This window comes from Ochotona curzoniae, unplaced genomic scaffold, assembly GCF_017591425.1.
Source record: "Ochotona curzoniae isolate NIBS_2020 unplaced genomic scaffold, NIBS_Ocur_1.0 contig_4105, whole genome shotgun sequence".
NCBI lineage: Eukaryota > Metazoa > Chordata > Mammalia > Lagomorpha > Ochotonidae > Ochotona > Ochotona curzoniae.
In genome coordinates, this window is record NW_024466129.1 from 5504813 (window position 1) to 5524885 (window position 20073).

A 20073-nucleotide genomic window follows, 5' to 3' on the forward strand; every position below is an offset into this window, starting at 1 on the left:
GCTCCTGCCAGCCCGTGCTACCTGCTCTCGCAACACCCAGGTTGGCCTTTCCTGGGGCCACCAGTCATTCGGAGGAGAAACAAGGAGGAAGAGAAGGCAGCAGTGACCCGAGGGAGGTGGTGGAGCTCACGGCTCGCTGTCCGGATGCTCTGAGCTGACGTGGGGGTCAGGAGCCTCTGCGTGACTGCCTTACACACAGGCGATGCTGACCCACATGGGTTTTTCGTTAGTGCTTTCCCCTGCCCTGCCCGCCCCAAAGGCTTCTCACCTCTAGTGGTCACGATGCTACTTCCTGCCGTGGCCCTCTTCCGGGATGATAGAGGAAGAGGGACAGTGTGGGGCCAGAGGATCAGAATGACTGCCTGAGGCCAGCGTTGTAGCATGGCAAGTTAACCCACTGCCCATGACAAGTGCCTCCTACATGAGCGCCAGTTTGAGTCCCAGCCACTCCACTTCTGATCTAGTTGCCTGCTAGTGCACCTGCGCAAGCAGCGGAAGATGCTCCAAGTCCTTGAGCCACCCCCGCCCACATGGGAGACCCGTCAGAAGCTCCTGGCTTTGGCTGCAGCCCTGGCTGCAGCAGCTGTTTGGGGAGTGAACCAGTAGCTGATGGCATTTCTCTTTCTCTCCCAGCTCCCATTTCAAATAAACATATTCATTTATTTAAAATAGAAGAAGAAAGGAACTACCCCCAGGAGACAGGCATGCCACATCCCACACACAGCAGACAGAGAACCCTGGAGGAGGTTGGTATGTACCCAGATTGAACCCAAGAGGCCGGATGAGGGCTGGGTTCTCCCAGGAGGGCACAGCAGAAGCTGCAGAGGAAAAAAGAGAAGCTGTCAGCCACGCACGGACTCAGTCCTGCCACAGGATGAGCCGCTGCTTCTCCCAGGCCTGAGGCTCCCCTGCAACAGCCTCCACGGCGACAGCCTCAACAGCGACAGCCACAACCCTGCTGGGAGGACCTTCCAGACATGTTCCTGTGCCCTGCAGGAGAAGCCCTGGTGCCCTCGGAGCCTGGCCCAGCCTCCAGCCCAGTGGCCGTGGCACCTGGGCCAGATGCTGGACTGGGGCATTGTGACCTCAGCTGTTCCGCCCATAAAGAGGCGGCAGCCTGCCCTCCGCTGGGCCTGTAAGTGCAGTTGCAGGGCAGTGGCCTGGCCCGGGGCCCTTTGGGGAGGTCGGGAAGTTGGAGAACACTCTGGCCTCCTCCATCATGTCGGCCAAGAGGGCTGAACTGAAGAAAACAAGCCCGGTAAAGGAGGACCGTGGCTGGGCACTGTGAGGCCTTGCTGTGCTCCCACGGCGTGATGGGGCGGGGGCGGGGGCGCCCAGAGACCTCTGCTCCAAGCCCCCAGCACAGGGTGGCCTCTGCTAGGAGTCCATGTGGGACGAGTCCCTGGCCTCAGGACAGGAAGGAGCAAGGCCTTTGCACCAGGTCCACATCTGACCAGCAGCACCATGCAGGATTGGATGGGGTTCCTGTTCAAGACCCACACCCTGTGTGCTGTCAGGCCTGACACCCAGCCAGCTAAACCCCAGCCTCTTCTCTCCACAGAGCAAGAACTACAAAGGAGTTTGCCTAGATCTGAAACCAGAGCCGACCAAAATAAGAAGTTACCTTGAGGCCATGTCAACAGTGAGGCCTGAGATCCGTGGGGAGGCCACTTGGAGTCAGGGGTCTTTCACTGCACCTGGTGGCCAAGACCTGTCCCAGGTGCTGTGGGGCACAGTGAGAGAAACAGGCTCTTGGCTCTCGTGGCATCTCATGCCAGTAACCAATGAGATACACTGATGGGCGGGGAGAGGCCGGGTGGTGCAAGTGGCTAAAGCTGGGACTGCGCGGCTGGGTGGCTGAGCTGACAGCTGGCCGGGCAAAGGCTGGGGCACACAGCAGGCTCCAAGGCCCAAGGCCGGAGTGAGTTTGGGCTGTTCAGGGGGCACCCGTGTGTTGGGGAGAGGGAGCAGAAGGCACCGTGTCCCAGGATGGCGGAGAGGATGTGGAAGTGCCCAGCGCTCAGCTCTGTGCCCAGGGCCCCGAGGAAGGAGGGCCCCCTCAGAGCTGAGGCCCCCGTCTCTGTGTGTGCGGCCCCCATCTGCAGCAGCCAATGCTCTGTGTTTCTGCTTCAATCTACAGACATACGACTACAAAGGAGTGAAGCAGGAAGGACCGTTTGCCAAGACCGAAGTGACCCGGGAGCTGAAGGTCAGCAGGTGCCCCCAGGGAGCTGGCCGGTGGGCCACACTGCTGGTATTTGGGGCTTCACTTCCTTAAAGGTCGTAATGAATAAAAACCCTCGATTTTGAAATCATATTGAACTTGCAGGAAAGTTGTAAACAATGGTACTGAATTCTAATAGTCTGTTTATCCAAATTCCCCAAGTGTCATCGTGTCACCAAGGTTACCTTCCTTTCTCTATCCCCACTTAAAAAAAAAAAAAGATTTATTTATTTTTATTGAAGAGGCAGATTTACAGAAAGAAAGAGAGGGGCCCAACACAGTAGCCTAGTGGCTAAAGTCCTCGCCTTACACACTCCAGGATCCCATATGGGTACCAATTAGTGTCCTGACAGTCCTGCTTCCCATCCAGCTCCCTGCTTGTGGCCTGGGAAAGCAGTTGAGGATGGCCCAGAACTCTGGGACCCTGCACCTGTGTCGGAGATTGGGAAGAGTCTCCTGGCTCCTGGCTTCGGATCAGCTTAGCTCCAGCCATTGAGGCCACTTGGGGTGTGGATCGAAGGACGGAAGATGTTCCTCTCTGTCTCCTCCTCTCTGTGTATCTGACTTTCCAATAAAAATTAAAAAGCTTTTAAAAAAAAAGGAAGAAGGAAAAACAGAAAGATCTTCCACCCACTAGTTCACTCCCCAAATGGCCACAGTGGCCAGAGCTGAGCTGATCCAAAGCCAGGAGCCAGGAGCTTCTTCCTGGTCTCCCACGCGGGTGCAGGGTCCCAAGGCTTTGGACCATCCTCAACTGCTTTCCCAGGCCATGAATAGGGCGTTGGATTGGAAGAAGGGCAGCTGGGAAATGGACTAATGGCCATATGGGATGCTGGTGCTTGCAGGTGGAGGATCAACCATTTGATGTGTTGTGCTCCCCCATTTGGAGTCTCTTGGGGGATCAGTTCTAGGACTGAAAACATGGATGTGCTTGGGGTTCTCATATCAAATGATGCAGTATTCACCCATAAACTATGCCCAGCCTTCCATCGGCTCTAGATTGCTTCTAGCTTACACGCGACACCTAATACAATAGGCATATTATGTAAGTAGTTGCTCTACCATACTCTTCAGGGACCAAGGACCAGGAAAGCCTTAGGTAGACAGATATATTAATACAGAAAATAAATATGGGGTCTGTAAAACTTTATGGAGAGTTTTTTAAAAGAATAATGTGTGGATTTCAAAAAATTGCATGCCATAAGAGATTTTTATACCTCATGCACAAATACATGTGCAAATAAATCTATATATGCAAAGAGAGAGTCCCTCTCCCCCCTTCACTGGTTCATTCTCTGAGTGTCCACTACAGCCAGTGCCAGGCCAGGCTGACGCCAGGAGCTCAGAGCCCAATCTGATCTCCCATGTGGATGGCAGGGGCTCCGGTGCTTGGGCCTGCACCCACTGCCTCCCAGGATGCTCACTAGCCAAGGCTGGAGTCAGAGCAGAGTCCAACATGGATCTCCTGGGGGGCCCTGGGTGTCTGACAGGCCACGCCAAACACCTGCCTCCGTTTTCTAAGAACTTTTTCAGGTGACCTCGTGGGCTTGTGTTTTTCTGAACACCAGCAATGCGTTCTCTCACACACTCACAATGCAATGATCAGTGTCAGGAAATTCACAGAAGGGTCCAGTCCGTAGCCCCTCTTCTCATCTGCTGGCCCATCCACGTGGCTCATTAAAAAAAAAAAGAGCAACACTCCCCAGGCCTGGCAGACTCCAGAGTCCCAGGGTGTCCCTCGCTGCTCTGCCTCCTGGGCCCCTGACATCGTTGATGATGACATGGCTGTGTGAAACGGCCTTCCTTGGCCTCCTTGTGATTGGATCCGGCAGGCCTGCCTAACACGTGAGGGGGCCCTCTTTCCTGAGCACACCCCAGGAGGACGAGCCCGTGGTCCCAGCCCACTTCTCCCTGGCACCTGTCCCAAGGCGATTCTTAACATTTTCCCTTCCCTGTTGTGTTTCCTCAGAATGAACTCAGAGAGGTGAGGGAAGAGCTCAAGGAAAAAATGGAGGAGATAAAGCAGGTAACAGGAGAAGGGGAACACGCAGCTCCCAGGAAAAGCACAGTCCCCAGCTCAGCTGAGTGCAGGGAATAGCGGTGACTGCAAGCAGAGAGCAGCCATGCCAGCTCTGTTCCGAGCCCGCCGTGCCATCCTGGGCGGCTGGGCACAGTCACTTGCCACTTGCAGGATGCAGAACTCCTGGAGGTTGGGCAGTGGAGCTTTGCTGATGAAGCTGAGCTGGGGATGAGGGCCCCGGAGTTAGGGACCTGTTAACCTGCGCTGAGTGATCTGCAGGGTGAGAGCGCTCCCCTGGTTTCTGTGAGTGTACCTGGCTGGAAGCGTAAGCAAGCAAGCAGGTGTACCTGAAGCTGTGGTCTGTGCTCCACCCGGAAACCTTGCAGCAGCTCCGTCTAAGCTATGCCGCGGCTGCACAGGTGGGCGAGCTGGCGGCACGTGTGCGCTAGGCCCTTCAGGGAGTCCTGGGTGGAGAAAGCCATTCTTAGTCCATCCCGAGGCCGTTTGCTGGCAATCCCGCAGAGATGCGCAGTGGACTCTAGTTTTGTGCTGTTTGTGCTCTGTCCAGCCGCGCTTTGCTTTCTCTTTAGATAAAGGATATAATGGACAAGGATTTTGATAAACTTCATGAATTCGTGGAAATTATGAAGGTAAGCATCTACCAAGTGCCATGGTGGAAACTTGGGAGGAAGTGGCACAACTCGCCTCTCCAGCTGCCTGCAGTCAAACAGGAGACCCACCCCCGGGCAGGAGAGAGTCCTAGGTGGGACAGTGGTGTGTGAACTGCCCGCTTAGAGAGGCCAGCAACAAGTTGGACTGACGGAGCCAGAGAGGCCCCCCCAGCGGAAATGAGCCCGGGGTTGAGCTTTAAAGCATGCGTCACAAGCTCAGTGTAAGTCTAACCGAACCTCTGTAACATTCCTATTAACCAAAACAAGCAAGCAGAAATCATTAGAAATCATTAGAACAGACTCAGGGACAATGGTTCACCAACTCTGGTGTGGTTTAGAATTACTCAGAACATTAAGACAAACAGCAGGCTCCAGCGTCATGTTCAGACGGCGCGTGGAGCCTTGGCTTTCAGCCAGGCTCACCAGGTCCAGGTTGGAGAACCAGTGGTGGAGACGCACAGTCAGGCGCAAGGAAACATCTGCAGACTCGCTCCAAAGCGCCAAGGAAGCACTGGACTTCGAGACACTAACATGCAGAGTAAAATCATTGTCGCCAAGCCCGAGGACAGCTGGTGGGATGACTCTGAGACAGTCCCCGCTGTGCCTGGAGTCCCTCGGGAGGATTTTAAGAATCCTGCCTGGAGAGACTGAATGAAGACCTTTTGGGAGGCGGGTGGACTTTCCCAAACTCCCTGAGCGACTCCGAGCCCAGGGCCCTGCACACCTGCGAGCGGTGCCTGGCTCTGGCCACGCATTAGGGTCATTACGCCCGGGCGGCACCCGTAGCAGGTCAGACACCGTAGGGTGTCAGTAGCTGTAAGAGTTTTGCCTGACACACTCAGGTGGAGCCCTGTCAAATCTGAAAGATGACTAAGCAGATTTTCAGGTGTCATCGAGAGGGAAAAGATTAAGGGATAATATGAAGAGGATTGCTTGACTGCCGAGCCAAAGACTTCATTCAGCTAACACTATAAATTGAAATAGTCTATAAAGTGAATTTAAATAATGAAAAGCAATAAGTAATGGTATGTATTTGCATAATGATTTCTAAATACAAAGGAAATACAGATTTATTGAGCACATTATAAAATAGATTTCTTTATTTGAAAGCTAGAGTGACAGACACACACAGAGGCCTTTCGTCTGCTGTTGCTCTTGCAAATGTTGGCGACAGTCGGTCCCATGCGAGGCTGAAGCCAGACCTCAGGACCCCCATCCAGGTTCCCCTGGGGGTGGCAGGATCCCCAGTCCGCGGACCAGCACCTGCTTCTTCCCCAGGCACGTTGGAGGCAGCTGGATGGCACTCAGCACTCTGACCCAGGATGTAGGCACCCCAGGCAGCAGCTTAGCGGCCTGTGCCACAGTGCCTGCCCCTAGCGGATCACCTTTTCAAAAGAAGTTTTGACTCCCTGTCTCCCCAAACAAACTAGGACAGAGAAGCACCATAAGCAGAATTTCAAAACAAGCATGAGTTTTTTGGGGGAAAGAATTTTTGCCCCAAGTATGATATGCATTGATAAAAGTCGTTGTCCATAACATACAATGTTCACACAGATCACCGAGACCCAAACAAGAAAACAAACAGGGTTATGAACAGGAAATGCAACCAAAAAGCAGTGAACATATTTATAAAGTTTTACCGCATGAATAATACAGAGCATATAAATGAATAATAGGTCACTGTTTCATCACAAGAAGCAGATGTTTAATGCAATTGCAGAATAAGGAATGTTCTTATGCTGCTGAACAAAGTGCAAATGTGCACAAAAAACAGGATGCCATTAGACGCTTGGTATAAATCACATCCCATTTGTTTATCAACTGCACTTCTCTTTTTATTATAAAGGCAGTGTCCTTTCATTCTATTTCTTTTTAAGATTTATTTTACATGAAAGTCAGAGTTGCATAGAGAGGGACAGAGATCTTCCATCCACTGGTTCATTCCCAAGTAGCTGCAGCTGCCACAGCCGGGCTGGTCTGAAGCTGGGAGCCAGGCGTTTACTCTGGGTTTCCTACATTGGCCTTGGGCCAAAACCTGTTGCTTTCCCAGGCCATCAGCAAGGAGCGGGAGTGGGAGTGCCAGAGCCAGGATCAGCATCACAGGTGGAAGATTAGTGCCCTCTGCCACCATGCCAGCCTCGGGTTCACTTCTCAGAATCAACTTATAAGAATCAGAATAGCCGGTCTGAGTGGACGTCAAAAGAGTTGACACCACAGGGCTATTTACAGTAACAAAAATGTGGAGACAAGCTGTGTTTTTCACCAGTGAGGTCATAGCCAAATGAATCATGGGGAATCCATGTAGTGAGAATTAAGAACTTAAGGATAATGTTTAGGAAGAATATTTGCAAGAACTGAGAAAGGAAGGTATAACACAAAGAGACGGGTGTTCTTCAAAAAGTTCATTGGAAGTGAAAGGCCGCGTGGTGGGGTGGGCGTTTGGCCTCGGGGCTGCAGTCCCTCGCCGGAGAGGTGGCTTCTGTTCCTGGCTGTGACTCCAGATCCCAGTGTGCTGCTGGCGCGGCCCTGGGAGAGCTGGGGTCCTGGCACACAGGTGGGAGACCTGGCCCGAGCTTCCAGCTTCTGGCTTCAGCCCTGGCCCTGCTGGCATTTGCAGAGTGAGTCACTGGGTGGGGTTTTACTCTTGGCCTCTCTGCTTCTCAGATTGAAAAAGAAAAGCACCATTTTCATGAACTTTTTCAAGTACTCTGTATAAAGGTTGACCTCCAGTAGTTTTGTTGTTGTTGTTGTTATAATAAGTAAATGCATAGAAAAAAGACCCAAAAGAAATAGATCAAAAGGCCTGATGGCAGCAGTTCCTGGATGAGGTGGCACTTGTCCCATATGCTTCTGTATTACCCGAATTTCCTGCAGAGGTCTTGCATTATTCTCTGTGACAATGTAAGCACCAAAGGGGTTTTGTTTGAGGCAGCACTGCATCTGCAGAGGCACAAAGCAGCCTATTTCAGCCCAGGGCCAGCTTGCACCCAGCGGAAGGCACGATGAATGTACTGTGCCTTGCAGTCAGCCGGGAGATCAGCCATGGAGTTGGGACCGTCTGGGGGAAACTGAGGCGCACAAAGGCGGTGGGTAATGAAGGTTTCGGAGACAGCAGGCCAGCTGCGAGCTGTGGCTGAAGTGGATAAGCAGGAAGAGGCCCCCGGAGACTCGGAGAACATGCTGCGAGCAGCACTTGAGAAAGCTCGGTGGGCAGCTGCTTGCAAGGTGCCTGGGGTGAGGAGGCGGGGCGGGGAGCAGGTGAGGGCTGTCTGGCAGCTAGAAAAGCAGACAGGAAGCCGATCCCTTTCCAGGTGAAAGAACTGGACCAGGTGCAAGAGCAAGGACAGGTGCCCGGAAGGGAAATCGCAGTCCCCGAGGAGAGATTGAAAATAATGAGTGGTGTCTCCAGAGGCAGCCTCCATGGCGACCCCGGGTGATCAGCAGATGGGGCGGTGGTGACACCGAGCCTTGGGAAACAGCTGGCTGGGAAAGGAGGAGATGCGTTTGGAACCCGAGGAGTTGAAAGTGCCAGTGAGATGTGCACTAAGATAGAACATTTTGACCTTGTTTTGGCCCCGGACGACCTTTGACTTCTAGGATATTCTGATTCTATTTATCAATGCAGTTATTTTTATCAAAATCTTTTTTCTGGGGCAGGCATTGTGGAATTGTGGGTTAAGCTGCCCCTTGGGGTAGATTCTTAGCTCTGCTTCGCATTCAGGCCCCTGCAGAGAACGGCTCAAGTCCTGGGGCCCTTGCTATCCACTGGGGACCTGGACGGAGCTCCTGGCTCCTGGCTCCGGCCTGGCCCTGGGTATTGGCAAGTGGCAAGCGAGCTCTCTCTCTTTGCTCTCCCACTTTCACTCTCTGACACTCTACCTTTCAAGAAAGTAAATACAATAATTTTTCAAATAGTTGTACTAAAAAATACTTTTCCAGAAGGTCTTTTTAAAGAAAGGGTTTTCCTAAACCGTCTCCAACCATACAGGGTAACTCCTTGATCAGATTCCTAATCGATCAAACTGTTAGCAAATGTTTCCTTTTCTAAAAGTATGATTTGTCTCTTTATTTGAAAGGCAGAGTCACGGAGCGAGAGCTTCTATCTGCTGCTCTGCTCTAACACGGGACAGCGGCCAGCATCGTGTCCTGCTGAGCTGGCCACCTGGAACTCCCCCTGGTCTTGCTTGTGGGTGACAAAGGCTCATGCCCGTAGGTTCTTCCAGTGCTTTCCTAAGGAATTTAGGCAGGAGTTGGATCCGGAGCAATCCAGGACTCCACACCTGTGCGCTGTGACGCGGTGCCGGCACCACAAGCAGCAGCCTAACCTGCTTCCCCAAATAGTTCCTTTTTTGTTGGAGTAAATTTTTTTTCATTTCTGTTTACAATGATGACTTCAAATCTTTCTGATCTGTAAGCAGAAGGGCCAGTGACAGCGTCTGCCGTCTCAGGGTGTCTCTCATGTTCTTCTATTTCTGTTCAGTTTTCTCAGGACAAATTTTATATGTCTAAACCTTGCCAAGAACATGCTAATGGCATTCCAGTGCCAGCATGGAATGTCGTATGCCACTCGAGCTACGTCAGTTCTGTTTTGTGTTGGCCATTCCTGCTGGGCATTGTTTTAAAGCTAGAGCAATCCCGCACACAGGACCTGGCAGGGGTCAAGAGCCCTGGGACAGAGTGTCCTGGGAGTTACATGTTTCAAGGTTCCATCTTTATGGGCCTCTAATTAATGCAGATGTAAGTTTCATCCAAAACATGACATCAGGCAAAAACAGGCCCCTGGAGACTTGGCGCAGGCCCCAACGGCCCCGCCTAGACCCTGGTCTCATCAGGAACTAGGGAAGGAAAAGGGTTCAGATTAGGTATGTGATGGATGCCCCATGAGCCACCTCGCTCCAGGGAAGCAAGTGGTATGCAAAGTGAGGGCAAGTGAGGGTTTCTAGGACCCTGACACAGTGTGGGCATCGGTGCTGCTCGGGGCACCCACGCCCTATATCGGAGAGCCCTGACTCCACTGCTACTGTTCACCCTGCGGGCAGTAGGTGATGGGTCCTGGGCTCCTGTCTCCAGCCTGGCCCGGTGCAAGTTTGCGAGGCCATCTGGGGCTTGAGGCAGCAGACGGGAGCCCACTGTCTGTCTCTTGCCTCTTAGCCTCCCGATAAAATCAGTCCACATAAAGCCATCCCATAGGAAGATGCTAGTTGGGGATTTTCTTCCGCAGGAGATGCAGAAGGACATGGATGAGAAGATGGACATTTTGATGAACATCCAGAAAAACAAGCTGTAAGTGTCACCTTCTTGTCATGGTCACCGCAAAAGAAGCCCCTCCTTCACTTCACTGAAGGCTATCAGGGTTCATGGGACCCCCAACCTCTTCAAGCAGTTGCCCTGGCTCCTGTCCCACCCCCAACTATGGCTTGTGGTCAAGGCCTTCCACAGCCACCCTTGTACTGGTCTCCCGGACTCTATGCCCCTCTCTGACTCTCCCCAGTCCCCTTAGAAGAGGACTCCAGGAACAGCAGGACCCCGAGCTGATGGCAAAGAGTGACACAGACCCCCAGTTGAGGCTCAAGAAATCCGAGGGAGCCGACAGGGTGCCACTGGCTCTCCCCAAGACAATGGCACCACAAAAATCGAAGAAGGACTCGCTGGCTGCCCCCCATCAGTGTAGCAGCTGCTGCGTAAGTGGGGGCCCCCGCCCAATCCCAGCGCTCCGCCCCGTCTCCCACTCTCCCATTCCCACCCGACTTCCCAGTACTCTCATGGTCAAGGCTGGTGCAACCACAGCCACTGGCCCCAGGATGCCAGCCCGCCCTGGCCCTGCCTGTCTGGAGTCCACCCTCACCTGCCTTGCCTTTCAGGCCTTGGATCCCCCTAAGCCATGATCATATAGGACCTGGCCTGGATGTGCCAGCACCTGAGTGCCCAACTTGTCTGTGCCTTCCCACTGCAAGGCCTGATGAAGTGCCCAGCAGGCTGGCCATCCCGGACCTGGGGGCGGAAATGATCTTTTTTGTGTCATTTCTGTCCTCTGCAGGAGAAATGTTTGTTGTGTGCTCTAAAGACCAACTACAATGAGGGGTAGGTAGTTCCTTCCGAGAAGGGCCTCCTCTCAGTCGGGGCCTCGCTGTCCCCGTGGGGCTGTCACTGGGGCCTTGGCCTCGGCCCCACTCGTGGGTGTGCAGGGAGCAGGGCCTGTCAGTAGAGGCTGTGGTTGCAGGAAGGGGCCCCGGGGGCAGCCGTGCCCAAGGCTGCTGCCGTGGGGCTCCCAAGTCGGGGACTGCTATGCCATCAGCTCTGACCTGACCTTGACCCCCTTAGCCTCCTGTCTTTCTCCCTGTCTACTAGAAAACATCCCCGCCAGGCCTGGGCACCCTTTTCACCCTTGGCATCTGGAGCTGCTTTCTGATTTACGTGTACCTCAGCCTCAGTGACATGGAGTATGTGCATCCGACCTAGCGCAGCTGCGGCACCTGCTGTAGCCCCGGTCCGTCCCCCACACCCCCATTTCCTGAGCTGCACACGGAAAGAGCCGCTGCCCTCTCCAGTACCACCCCCACCCAGGCCTCCACCCAAGATTAAAGGTCTTGTAAAACCCAGAAGGGATGTCGTTGTTTTTGAATGCCAGACCAAAACGCAAGTGTGCAGACTCCGCTCGGTGTATTTCAGACCTTAGCCCTCTTCTTGGTTTCTGACGGATTCGTGGGAAATTCTACAGTAATGCACCTGGGTGCTCCTGCCCTGTAACTATGACACCTCCCTGCCATCTGGCTGGTTGGCCAAGGTGTGGGAGAGCCCGGAGGGCCAAGGCACTGGGGAGCCAACTGAGAGCAGAGGCACCTCCTAAGCGCACCCCCTGGGGTGAGCTTGCAACATCTGAGCTTGGGGGAATATACTCAGCCAGTGCCCCTCATCTGCTTGCTTCCTCCACAGGGACAACCCTGCAGGCTTCTCCCCAGGTCCCCGCCTTCCAGGGACCTTCCTGGCTCCCCTTCTGGAGACTGATGGCCAGAGGCAAGTGTGTCCTGAACTCTAGAACTGCAGCCCCAGAAGGGGGAGTACTGTCCCACCCATAATAGTGTGGCATTCCAGCAGCAGCAGTGGGTCAAACCCCAAATGACAAACCTTGGAGGCAAAGATCTGGCTCTGAAGTGCCCGCTAATGAAAGGGGGGAGAAAATAAAGGCAGAAAGTTCATGAGTCTCAAGCCCAGAGTCCCTGTTCCTGTCCTGCAGGTGCAGTGACAACCACTTCCGCCTCCCGCCTAAATAGGTGTCTGCCATCGTAAGTCAATGAGGAGCTGGCTGATTTGTTTGGGAGGAGCCAGTGACAACATTGTTCCAAGGAAGGACGAACTTGAGCAGGGCTCTCAGGTCCTATTTGCTGGCAGGTGCTCCCAGGCTCAGACTCAAGTCTGTGACCTCTCTCCCAGGCTCAGATCCATTCATGTCTTTGGGGCCCTGCTATCCTGTCAGATGCCATACAGATGAAAACAAGCTCCCTGCTGTGTCCCCCCACCCCCAGCAGCTTTCTCTGCCCATATTTCTGATAGAAAGTCACAGCCCTTGCTCAGCCTCCCTTGCTCAGCCTCCCTTGCGCAGCCTTCCACCGCCAGCCCGGGCCAGGGCAGCTCCGTCACTCTCCACCAGAGCGCCCATCAGTCCATTTGTTGGCCTGTCCCCTGGGTGCCCCAGGTGCTCACATGTGCAAAGCTTGGAGACACAGCCTCCCCGAGTAGCCAGGCCCCTTGCCTTATACTTTGGAGACCCTGAGCACAGCGCCCTCTCCTGGGCTGGCAGGGGAGCTTGCTCCATTGTGTCCTCCATGATAGACTCTGGGTGACTCTTAGGGGCTTTTCCAGCAGAACCCAAGGGCCAGAAAAGATTGGCACTGGTTAACCCCACCCCCTGCCACCTGAGGACACCCATGAATGTGTCCCCATCCCTGACATGGGCACAATGAAGTCACTCAGACTTAACCCATTCTGTCTGCCTCCTTTGACAAAAGAGCACCACGTCCCATGGAATCTTTGGAACATTGCCGATGTCTGTTCTTGAATCTCCCCTGCTGTCCTGAGCACCTTGGCGTCTGACTCCTGAGCCATCCACACCAGCCTTCCAGCCCCTGCCTGGTGTCCAGCCGACTGTGCTGGCACCTGGAATCTGTCCGTGCACCTCTTCCAGGTCCTTCACCCCTCGCCGGAGCTCTCCTCCCCTGAAAACTCTTTGCCAGAGCCCCTTACTCTCAGGGTGCTTTCTATCCCCCTAACACGCCGTCCCTGACCCTGTATTTCTTCTCCCATGCCTGTCCGTGAGCCCTACACTTTAGTCCCAGGTGTCCTTTGCCTGGCACGTCCATGCCTTGGCTCACCTCTCCTAACCCTCCGGTGTTCTGCCGGGCTGCCTCGGCCACCTGCTGGCTGCAGGGGCTCCACTGCAGGGCCACGCAGTTCTCAGAGCCTTCCTTACTCCTTGCTCCATGCAGACAGCATCTGCCCACGCACAGGCCAGTGTCCACAGGCAGGGTTTAGGGCTTCTTCATTTGTTCATCTCCCCATGGATGTGGAGGTCAGACCCTTCACTGGCAGGTGTTCAGGAAACACTGACCGGTCACACTCCCGTCCACTCCCCGCTCCAGCCTAAGAATGCCACACATCCCTCCTCTGGATGCATGCCTGCTCTGCTAGAACCTCTGGCCTTGGCTGTGGACATGTCCACAGAGTCCCAAGGAGTCAGCAGGGGTCTCCTGCCACGTGGGTCCCTAACATGATGGAGCAAGTTTTGGGGGGGGACCCAAGAAAACTCTCTGGATTGCCATCCCGGATCGTGCCTGCAGACACGCTCAGACGGGCTGAGGGGCTGAGGACGCCTCCTGGAGCAGATGCCAATCCCCAGAGCTGATCTATCAGAAAGGAAGAATAGAGTGAAGCAAATTGAAAGTACAGTGGAGAGTCTCCAAATTAGAATGAAGGAGGCAGAAGTAAGAATCTCAAAATTGGAAGGTATTTTCTGTCACCAGGAGAAAACAAACAATAAGCTGGAAGTAGGGCTTGGTCAAGCTAAAAAAAAAAAAAAGGTATTCAAGAATTAAAAGACACTATTAAAAGGTCAAATATAAGAGTTATGGGAGTCCCAGAAGGTGCAGAAAGAGAAACTGGGATTAAAGGTGTATTCAACAAAATAATAAGGAAAATTTTCCCTAGAGAAAGAATTGGGAAACAACATCCAGGAGGGGCATAGAACTCCCAACAGGCTTGACCAAAAGCGATCTTCACCAAGACACATAATCATCAAGCTCTCTTTAATTGAACATAAGGAAAAGATCCTTAAATGTGCACGTGAAAAAAATCAATTGACATATAGAGGAATGCCAATTAAACTACAGGAGATATCTCACAGGAAACTCTGCAGGAAGAAGAGAATAGGGCTACATATTTCAGATTCTAAAAGAAAAAAATTGTCGGCCCAGGATAATGTACCCAGCAAAGCTTTTCTTTGTCTTTGAAAATGAAATAAAATTCTTCCACAATAAAGAAAAGTTAAAACAATATGCCTCTTCCAAACCTGCCCTACAAATGACACTTAAAGATGTTCTCTTGACAGAGAAGAGGAATAGCACCCAACAAAACCAAAGGCAAATGTCAAGAACATCCCAGGAAAATGACAACAGAAGACTAAACCAGTGAACATCCCATTGCTAAATGACAGGACCAAATTACCACCCATACATATTTAACTCTGAATATAAATGGATTAAACCCATCAATCAAACGTCATAGATTCATAGACTGGATTAAAAAACAAAATCCATTTATTGGTTGCCTACAGGAGACATATCTCCCCAACAAAGATCAGTGGAAATTATATCTCACAGATTTTATTATTATTTTTAAAATTTAGTTTCATCTCTTCAAAACTCTTTCTCATTAAATTCTTCGGTGACTCACAGATCATACAGTAGCATCATTTTCTTTAAAGAAGGTTCTTGATTTTCTTTTCACTCCTTCAGCAACACATTAGTCATTCAGTAGCATGTTATTTAACTTCATGGTGTTCTTAATTTCTTTTTTCTTCCTGTTGTTGATTTTGTACTGTGGCTTTTCATTGAAGGAGATGTACAGTAACTGTGAAATGGAGACTAACATATCCAGATGTGAGGATACAATGCAGTATGCATCTCTACTTCCAGACAAAGATGGACTCCAATGAAACTGTTAGCTATATCTTGATAATAGAATGCTGGACTGTCTGCCATTGTCCATGCCCACAATGATGGACATATGACTGCGTATGAAGAACTATATATAGCAATGATATAGGGGAACTCAGTGAATGGGGAGAGGATGGGGAGGTTAAGGGAAATCCCAGGGCCTATGGAACTGTATCATAAAATAATAATAATAAAGAAGTAAAATTAAAAATAACAATAATATTCATCCTTGAAGTCAGCAGGACCTCATTGTCAGCGGGTTCAGGACCAGGCCCCTGCTTTACCTGCAGGTGCCCTCACGTGGGGGGTTTCTCAGACCTGGAGACTGATATTCCTCAAGTGGCATTTTGTTTTGATACAGAAGTGCCCCAAGGTCCCCTTGACAACAGGTGCAGGAGACAGCCAAGAGGACCTGCGGGGAGACAGCGGGCCCTGAGGAGGGGGGAAAGATCCCCATTGCACGGGAGGGCATAGTCAGAGCAGTTACATCTAAGAGGGGTTGGCCTGGGCCCCTCCTCACCGCACCTCTGGGGCTGCTCTGTGGCCTGAGACGGAGGGAGCAGTGCTGGGAGGGAGCGCTCTGTCAGGGAATGGCTGACAGCTGGCCCCCTCTGACAGGCCTCCTCCCTCAGGCTGGCCCACATGACTCACTCGCCTGCTTGTCTGAGGCTGTGGGGCCCAGGGCCACAGCACCTGCTGCCTGTAGGCCGGTCAGCATGAGTCACAACACAGCACTCCTCGTCACTGGTGACTGAGATCACAGGGCTGAGGCACTGTGACACAAGGCTGTCCCCAGCTGCTAAAGCACCCGGGTACCACTTCCAGGTCAAGGTCCCTTCTGTGTCATCTTTCATTTCCTAACACACACATCCTCCTTTCCAAAGAGCCGCACTGGAGCAAGTCAGCGTGTCAGAAAACAATGTCTGACCTCATTGTCATTGCCACCACAGTGTTTTTTAAAAACTGAAGCCTCTCCTGGCTGCTCTACTTTAGTGGTCCAGCTTCCTGCTTGGACCTGGGAAAGCAGCAGAAGACGGCTGAAGTATGTGGGGCCCTGCACTAAAGTGGGAGACTTAGAAGCAGCCCTTGGCTCCTGGCTTTGGGCCAACCCAAACCCAGCCATTGTGGTCACCTGCAGAATTAACCAGTGGACAAAAGACCTCTCTCTCTTTCTCTGTCTGTATAACTCTGTTTTTAAAAAAAATAATTCTTTAAAAAACAAACACAGAAATGGTTGTGTGGACCCCACATATTCCGAAGACCTGAGTCAGGGGCTGATGCCAGCCCAGAGGAACCAGGACATGCAGAGGGCCTGTGTGGTGACATAATAGGCTAATCCTCTGCCTATAGTACCAGCATCCCATATAAGCACCGCCTGTTGTCCCAGCTGCTCCCTGCTAATGGACTGGGAAAGTAGCAGAGGACGGCTCAAGGCCGTGGGCCCCTTGTTCTCATGTAGAAAATCTGGAGGAAGCTCTTGGCTCCTCGCTTCAAATTCCAGCTCTGACTGTTGGAGCCAGTGGACAGGTGGCGTCGCTCCTCTCTCTCCTTGTCCTTCTCTGTCTTTATCTGTGACTTGCCACCAAAATATATAGATCTTTTTAAAGGCACTGCCATCATCAAATGAGATTTATCCTTGGGATTCTAGGATGGTTTGACATACATAAATCAAGAAATACGAATCACCGTATTAAGAGAATGAGGGAAGAACCCCAGTAATGATTTCAATAGATGCAGAGAAAGCATTTAGAGAAATTAAACTTTTCATAATGCACTCTCAAAGAGGCAGGTACAGAAATACTGCAGCCTAGCCCAGCCCAGGGACAGGTGATTGCAGCCCAGCCCAGCCCAGGGACAGGTGACTGCCCAGCCCAGGGACAGGTGTCGCCATGCTTGACAGAGAGTAGCTTTGCATTTACCATCATGAATGAGACAAGGACTACCACCCTCCCTCCTGCTGAGTTCATCGATGGCCTTGGAGACAGATAGGAGTCCCCTACAGACCATTCTCAAGTAGAGCCAACCACAGTAAGCACAGAACTTTCCAGAAGGTTTCCATGGCCCTCAGAGCCTGACCCAAACTTCTCAGGCCCTGTGAGGTCTGCTCTGCCATCTCTACTCGGTGTGTTACTCCCCCCACTCTCTGAACACCAGTTATGTTGGATCCCCCTCCCGCCTTGAACCACCGGCCACAGGACCCTTGCACTCACACCCTCTCCCTCCCGCTCCCTCAGCTCCAGGGCCACGGCGGGCCCTCCCTGGCATGCCCACTCTTCCTTGCTCTGCTGGATTTTCCATTCTGCACGTGGAATCGCCCGCTCACTTCCTGTAGTCCGCTCCCTTGCTAATTGTCCACTCAGGCACCAACACAAGCCTCTTGACAGCTCGTGTCACTTACATCGCTGCTGTGCTCCAGGACCCAGGATGGTGGCAGGGACAGAGCAGGGATCAAGGAGCACTCACAGCAGGACTCAAGGGGACCCCATGCTAAGTGCGTGACCTGCATTCTTGCCTTGTGTCCTCACAGTGGCCCTTGGGACTCACTCCGTCACTCTGAATTCAACCCAACCGTCATGGCGTTGGTTTTCTAGAGGGCCGAGATGGACGGTGACAGAGGAGGATACCCCAGGTCACAGAACACGTCGCAGAGTTGGCACCCGAGCAGATGGAGAGCCACTTCCTCTCCAGTTTTGTTTCTCAGCTCGTCATGTGGGGCCTGGCATGATGGCTAATCCTCACCTCGTAAGCACTGGGATTCAATAGAGGTACCAGAATCCTATGTGGGCACCGGTTCTAATCCAGTGGCCCCGTTTCCTCTCCAGCTCCCTGCTTGAGGCCTGGGAAAGCAGTCAAGGACGGCCCAAAGCCTTAGGACCCCGCACCCATGTGGAGACTAAGAAGAAGCTCTTGGCTTCTGACTTCAGATTGGCTCAGCCCTGACCTTTGCAGCCACTTGGGGAATGAAGTAGCGGATGTAAGATTTTCTCTCTGAAAACCTGACTTTCCAATAAAAAATAAATAAATAAAGCTTTAAAAAGAAATGCAGAGTCTCAATCTATGGCCCTGACTGAGTCAGAGTCCGCCCCAAATTTGAGAAGGGACAGGCTGTGTGACCTGGTGCTGGGACAAGAGGGTCCTGTGCCACTCACCGTCTTGGAGTTGGTCTGCCTGGTCCCCAGACCCAGCAGCTCCCCAGAATCTGCCGCTGCAACCCTGGAGTGTCCCCTTGGCCTCAGCTGCTCCACAGGCCATGGGCAGCCAGAGTCTTGTGTCGCCAGTGTCCTTTGCCTCTGCCCAGCGCATGCCCTTGGCCCTTGGTCTCTCTTGGCCACAGCGAAGTCCTTCAGTCCACATGGGCCCGAGTGTGGGAGAGGGTCCAGCGGACATCCGTAACGCGGCCCTGAGCCTGCAATAGGGACCATTTCCACCGGTCAGACCAGCCTCCCTGTGTGCCTAAGGTATGTCAAAAACCAAAGCTACTCTCATCTGAGTTATGAATGTGTGCAGGCTCACTCTGGCATTCATTTTATCATCAGGAGCCAACAGATTTGCCGCTCACTGCACAGTGGGCCTTTCCCAAGCCTGTCGCAGAAAAACCCAACAGGCCAAAGGCCACTATGAAATGGCCAGCAGAGGGCGCTGGGCCCTCACCAGTCCCTACCCGCTGACGGCTGGACAAGAAGGCCAAAAGCAAGTTTGAGGTCCAGCTCCTGCTCCCGCTCGGCTTCCCCTTGCGGATCTTGTGGGGGTCTCAGGATGACTGCCACCACCGATCTGTGATTCAGGACAGCCAGTGGTCATCCACGTGAGGGTCAGTTCCAAGGACCAGCCCCCAAACTAGTGTTGGGCATGCACGGTGGGGTGCTGGCCACCCACTGTCTTACCCAGGTTGCTGCCAGCTCAGTGGGAGCCAGCAGCACCGCAGGTGGCGCTATGCCCACGGATGGTCACTAAGGTCTTGGAAGTGTCTGACACAAGAAGCAAGACTCAGGGGTCTTGAGTCAGGGCCTGGGGTCAGAGAAAAGGAAGAGGGTGCAGAGTGGAGAAGAAAGGAGGCAAGGAGAGCGGAGGAGGGGCACTAGACGCTGGATTTCAGTCCCTTCCTGGGATGTGCGGAGTCCCGAGCCACAGAAAGCTTGGTTTTACCCTTGCCCACCCACACCCCATTTCTCCCAGTAACCTGGGCCTGCCACTCACTTTGACAAAGGACTCTTGGGATCGCACAGGGCATCCCGGACTCCTGCAGCACGCCCAGGCTAGCTGTTGGCCCACTTCTCTACATCCGCACCCCACCGCCAGCCTGCAGCCACGTGTCACAGCTCAGCGCCGGTGGGAGAGCAGCCCGGAAGCGATCACGCTCAGTTCTGGCATGAACCCACTCTCCCGGGATGCTTGCAGCTTCAACAGTAATAATTATGTTCATTTCATTTAAAAAAAAAATAAGAGAAAAAGAAGATTGACTCATCCTTGGGTCTGCTCCTCAAATGACTACACAGCCAGGTCCCGTGTGGGTGGCAGAGCCCCATGATACTGTTCCACAGACTAAGGGATGTTCCCTTCCACTCCTCCCATTTCCCTTCCTCCCCCACTGATTTCCCCACATTATTACAACAGTATAATCCTTTACCAAAAGTCCCAAGTCCATCATTCTGCTATTTAAGTGTACCACGACATTGCAGATATAGACAATGGCAGAAAGTTCAGCATTCTGTTTTCAAGGTATATTTAACAGTTTCATTGGGAGTACATCTTTTATTTATTTATTTTTTGAGATGTTATTTTTTATTAAAAATTTATTTTTATTTTTATTAAGTCAGATATACAGAAAGGAGGAGAGACAGAGAGGAAGATCTTCCGTCCAGTGATTCATTCCCGAAGTGGCCACAGTGGCCTGGTCTGCGCCAATCCAAAGCCAGGAGCCAGGAGCTCTTCCAGGTCTCCCACGTGGGT

At 52.5% G+C, this 20073-nt stretch overlaps 1 protein-coding gene across 1 annotated transcript; it reads left to right on the plus strand.

Annotated features, from left to right (window-relative positions):
- The first annotated feature begins 1132 nt into the window (after positions 1–1132).
- Positions 1133–11374, plus strand: TEX35 (testis expressed 35). Its single transcript, XM_040984204.1, has 8 exons — positions 1133–1258; positions 1562–1720; positions 2141–2209; positions 4194–4250; positions 4835–4894; positions 10137–10198; positions 10407–10596; positions 11264–11374. Exons 1-8 carry the CDS (start codon positions 1220–1222, stop codon positions 11372–11374), a joined length of 747 nt encoding a protein of 248 aa, XP_040840138.1. The 5' UTR covers positions 1133–1219.
- The last annotated feature ends 8699 nt before the right edge of the window (positions 11375–20073 follow it).

Bases quoted from the DNA above. Each gene is read 5' to 3' on its own strand.
- TEX35 (XM_040984204.1), top strand. From the start codon at position 1,220: ATGTCGGCCAAGAGGGCTGAACTGAAGAAAACAAGCCCG. The intron at 2,210-4,193 runs GTCAGCAGGTGC...GTGTTTCCTCAG, and splicing joins AAGTGACCCGGGAGCTGAAG to AATGAACTCAGAGAGGTGAG. The intron at 4,895-10,136 runs GTAAGCATCTAC...TTTCTTCCGCAG, and splicing joins AATTCGTGGAAATTATGAAG to GAGATGCAGAAGGACATGGA.